The sequence below is a fragment of the Branchiostoma floridae genome, chromosome 3, assembly GCF_000003815.2.
Source record: "Branchiostoma floridae strain S238N-H82 chromosome 3, Bfl_VNyyK, whole genome shotgun sequence".
NCBI classification, from domain to species: domain Eukaryota; kingdom Metazoa; phylum Chordata; class Leptocardii; order Amphioxiformes; family Branchiostomatidae; genus Branchiostoma; species Branchiostoma floridae.
In genome coordinates, this window is record NC_049981.1 from 6567124 (window position 1) to 6571960 (window position 4837).

The 4837-nt window shown below is 43.5% G+C and overlaps 1 protein-coding gene across 1 annotated transcript in view; it reads right to left on the reverse strand.

The window, feature by feature from the left end:
* LOC118411187 overlaps window positions 1–4480 on the reverse strand; it is a 4644-nt gene extending 164 nt beyond the window's left edge. The window contains exons 1-3 of the mRNA XM_035813266.1: window positions 3466–4480; window positions 2688–2911; window positions 136–280 (exon numbers count right to left, since the gene is read on the reverse strand). Of these exons, the coding sequence (XP_035669159.1) occupies window positions 136–280; window positions 2688–2911; window positions 3466–4207 (1111 nt within the window). The 5' untranslated portion in view covers window positions 4208–4480. The remainder of the gene's footprint in view (window positions 1–135; window positions 281–2687; window positions 2912–3465) is intronic.
* Between the last annotated feature and the right edge of the window lie 357 nt (window positions 4481–4837).

Sequence of the window (4837 nt, forward strand, 5' to 3'; positions counted from 1 at the left end):
ATATAAATCCTTGTTTCGCAATTCCAAAATTCACGGAATTGTTTAAAACATTTGTTTAGCAATCATTCTATAATTGCTTTTAGCTATTTCATCCTGCATTTTGAGATGGCAACATAAAAGAAAGTGGAAACCTGCCTTGCATGTCATGAGTGCTGACTTCGTTGTCACTGGTGCTGAATGCTGATGAAGATGATGAAGAGGAAGGAGACAGGAGGCTGTTGGTTCTCTGTGCCTTCTCTATGGCCAATGGAGGCAGTTTCTCTCCTCCAGGGACCATGTTCTACAGAGCATACATGTACATTCAACAGTTAAAACAGTCCTGATAGTCACTGATGAAAGATAACGGATGTTATCTGAAACGTCTGACCATTTACCAAAAATCATATTCAGTTGTTTTGAGTTTCAGTTTTGCTATTTGGCTAATCTTCAGTACAATCTAAGCTTTTTTGAAGCCATAGGGGCAGTGTGTTGATAATCTATTTTGTCTTTGGCATGGTATTGGAAGGCTATTGTAATAATATGTAAATACTTTGATTTGTATGTTAAAGTTTGGGACTGTATCTGTAAGCAGCGACACCTGCAGTGCGATCTGAACCAGTCAGAAGTGCTCTGAGGAAGGTGACAGACAGTCGCTCAGTTGTCGACTGAATAAAACACCAGGTTCTTTGTTATTCAGTACAGTTAAGGGTTGTTACAATTGATTACATTGATAGACAAGACTGTTCACAACTCGTACTAAACGGATCATGGAAAATTGGTGGTAACGTGTTGTTTGCCCCTGGACTTTGTTTCCTTTAATCTGTTCCAGTCCTAAGAATCAAAGCCTTACGTAAGGAGTTCAAAACCAAGGTCAAGGCTTTGACAAAGGTCAAGACTGTGTTGTGTGGGCCTGGAGGGATGAAGGATTTTGCTGGATTGCAGAATGGTGGTGTTGCTCCATTCTAAATTGGAGTTGTGTTAACCTTGACTTTAAACTGGGAAAATCATGCAAAACTTACAAGTACATATGACTTTAAAGACAAACAAGAGAACAAAACACACAAAGCGTAAAACATTTTTTTCCTTGAGTGCTTAACTACCAACACACTGCAGCTTCCCTGAGATACCCCGCACAGGGGGTGAGCAAAACATGTTTTGTCACACCAAGGAGGTCCTTTTGTAACCTCGTTGGTCACACTTGGTGTGAAGTACATGTACTTGAGCCTCCAGCATCGGTGGCAGGAAAGACCCCCGGTCATGGCTAAACCGAAAAGAGGGTTTGATTAATCCTGTAAAGGACCCACGGTCATGGCTTAGACCAAAACATGGGAAGATTTATCCTCCTGAGATAATCGCTTGCACCTGTAGGAAGACAGCAAGGCCATGGCTTGGCAAGAAGTACTAGGGTAACATCAATCTATTCTTTCCACTTGTGGAATGTGTCACAGGAATCTCCCAACATTTAAGCTTTGCAGAGAAGATTAATTTTAGCTTTGTGCAAAGGATCTTTTACAAGGGCTCCTCGGATGTGTCATAGGACTTTGAACAAAGCAACCCACTTTAAAAAGCATGGCATTGCAAAGACAACAGTGTCATTGGGATTTGAACAAAGCAAACCACTTTGCCAGCTCGAGACTTTGTCTATGATTTTTCTTTTTTTATTTGTTGTATTGGAAAATAGGACTGCTCAATGAGTAATTCCCCAGCAAATATTGGAGATAAAAATCATACATGTGTATTTAGATGAAGTAGTGGCTGCCATAGAAGCCCAATCAGCCAGAAAGCATCGCAATTTTCTACCCAACATCTGCTTGAAGGTCGTTCTGGAAGTCAATGACCCAGAGGTCAATACCTGCTGCAATGTAGGTCAAAGCCCAGCCTTGAGATTGTTGTGATGACAGACCAGTGATTTGCCATGTAATCAGTCCCCAGGCCTGTCATCGCTGCTGCTACTGTGCCAGGTTAGATTCAAGCCTGCTGGCCAGTTGTTGGACATAAGTGCTGCTATTAGATGGGGACTACAAATGTATGGCTTAGCCGAGAGGTTCAATGCAAGAGCTTAAACCAAGAAACATTACAGAATACATTAGACAGGTCATGTAAACATGTGGTTTGCTGATTGTTAACACCTCTTTTCTAATGGGTGTCCCTTAAAACACACTGTCTGTAACAGTTGAAGCCCATGGAAAAAGAAAGCTTGAAGCCCCTGGATAAAAGAGTTTGAGATTTTTGCTCAGTGTTATTTTATATGTAATTTTGATTCAGCAGTTTTTTTTCTGGAGTACAGTGTATTCAAATTCCTAATCTCCTGGCAGATGTTGGGTCTACTGTCTTGGCTCAGTGTTTTATATCTTTATACTTTTCTGTCTTTGAGAATAAAAATACAAGGAGAGAAAAATAAGACCCCTAGTCATATAAGTCTCAAAAACATTGGAGATTATCAATTTCCTAAACCTAGAAACAAACAAACCAACCTCGGCATAGATGTAGGGTCTGGCTTTTGTCAATTTTTTTTGTCTAATATTAAAGGACAGGACAAGAGAAAAACAGGTTAACTGTACATATACCTACCTTCCTACCTACCTAGTCCCTTGACCGTCTGTCTCTTGCTATAGTCAGCCTTTCCTGCAGGTTGAGGGATGTCCACTCTCTGACTCTCTGATATAAGAAGCCTCAAAAACACACCAAAAATACTAACAAGTTCCTACCTTGAGTTGGTTGTACTTCCATCCCAGCTGCGTGGTGACCATGGAGTGCTTCAGGTCCAGCTCTCGCACCTGTCTGTCCATGATCCTCAGGTCCCGCTTTGTGGTCTCCATCTCCCGCTGGGTCTGCCCGACCTCCGCACCCTGCTTCTCTGCCACTGCCTCAAGCTCCTTCGCCGTTTTGCGCAGGCTTTCCAGCACCGACGCCTGCTTGCTGATGACCATGCCTTGTTTATTTGTTTGTATAAGGAATTTCCATTAGTCTTGACATACAAATGTACAACCACTTCTCTTCCTGGAGTCTTCTTCCATAAAATACTATTTGCGAAACGTTGTCATACTAGCACTTATCACCCGCTTGCTGATGACCATGCCTTGTTTGTCGATGAAGATTAGACCTCCAGGTGATAGAATATGCCAAAAGCAGTTACTCAAGCAACTGGGTATGATTTTGGAAACGGCCAGATGTTTCAGATAGTATCCGCTATCTTTCGTCAGTGACACTTGCCTTGTATGTTTGTTTACTAAAGAATCTCCATTAGTATTTTGATATACAACCGCTACTCATCCTGTAGTACTCTTCCATAAAATACAATAAATCATAATCTACTAAGTTACAACCACAATACAATAAATTACACATTTAACATCAATCAATAACATCATTTAACAATATTACTTCGTAAAATGTGAACCTGAATATCATTTGTTGGGTTTCAGATGGTAAATGACAATTAACATCAATCAATAACATTATCTAAAATCAACCAACAGCATTCACCTTGCCCCTGGAAGAGGTCCCCCAGGCTGGTAAGGCGGCGTCTTTGCAGCGACAACGTCTCGTTGACGTCGTGGAAGCTTCTCCTCAATGTCCTGATCTCATCGCTCTGCGAGGCGACCAGCTTGCCCAAGCTGCCAATAGAAACATCTCTCCTGGACGGGTCCTTCTGAACTCCCGGGCGATCGTTAACGTGGAGCTGCGCGATGAGGGCGCTGTTTTCGATGAGCATGGCCTCCATGCTGCTGCCTTTCTCCTGCAACCTGTTCACCACGTCTCTCAGCATCTTGTTCTCTGTCTCCAGCTGGTCGATCTTCCTGGTCTGGTTCTGGATGATGTGGTCCAGGCTCCACCCATTAGCGCTTGCTCTCGGAATCAGAGGGGTCGTGGTCAGGATCTCCTGGACGGCGGACTGCCCCGACCACTTGCTCTTGAAGAGCGTGGCGCTAAGATCCGAGAACGTCTTGAGCATCTGCTGCTGCTCCTTTTCGAGGCGGTCGTTCCGGTCTTGGAGGTCACGGATCTTGCCGGCCTGGCTTCGCAGCTGGCTCTTCAGTTTGTGGTTCTGGGCCTCGAAAACGTTGGTCTGGATGCGGAATTTCTTCTGCAGCTCTTCGTAGTGGTTTTCCAACATGGCGACTTTGTTGTGCAGGGTGCTGGGGTCCGATGGGGTGGTGAAGCGATGGGCCCATGCCGTCGTCTCCAGAGACAAACACATCACCAGGAATACAAGCTGTCCTGCCATCTTCAGTCACTGCCTGGTAAAATAAGAACAAAATCAGTTGCGAGACTCGAGATACTGGTGACTGTAGCAGGCAAGTAGGTGAGATTGCGATAGAATCGCTGCCCAAAAATAGATAAGAACAAAATTAGCTGTAATTTAGACCAGAAATACTTGTGACTATAGCTGGCAAAGATGTGCAAATTTTTGGCAAAAAAGCCAAGACATCCCCATGTTCTTCTTGGCATTGCTTCTATATATAGCTATTGCTGCCAACATGCAGAATTTGCAGCTCTCCCCCTCTCTGTCTGTCTCTCTCTCTCTCTTTCCTTATATTATACTAGTATCTATATGGTGAGACTGGCTGGCACATACATAGCTTCATTTGTCATGATTATCAGCATCTTTCAGTTGCCAACAAAACAGCAGGACAGAAGCCTAAATGCCTTCACCTTTGTGCTGTAATCTCAGTCCAATATTGCTCTATGTCAGCTTAGCCAAAAATGTACAGCACCTGCAACTATTTTGATAGCTTCGTGCTACCGTGCAGGTTTTGGATGTCGTGACAATTTTCGAGGAAACGAAGAGGAGGAAGGGACTTGGCTACTGCACAAAGTCTGTTATACGAAGACGAAGCCACACCTGTTATGTTCT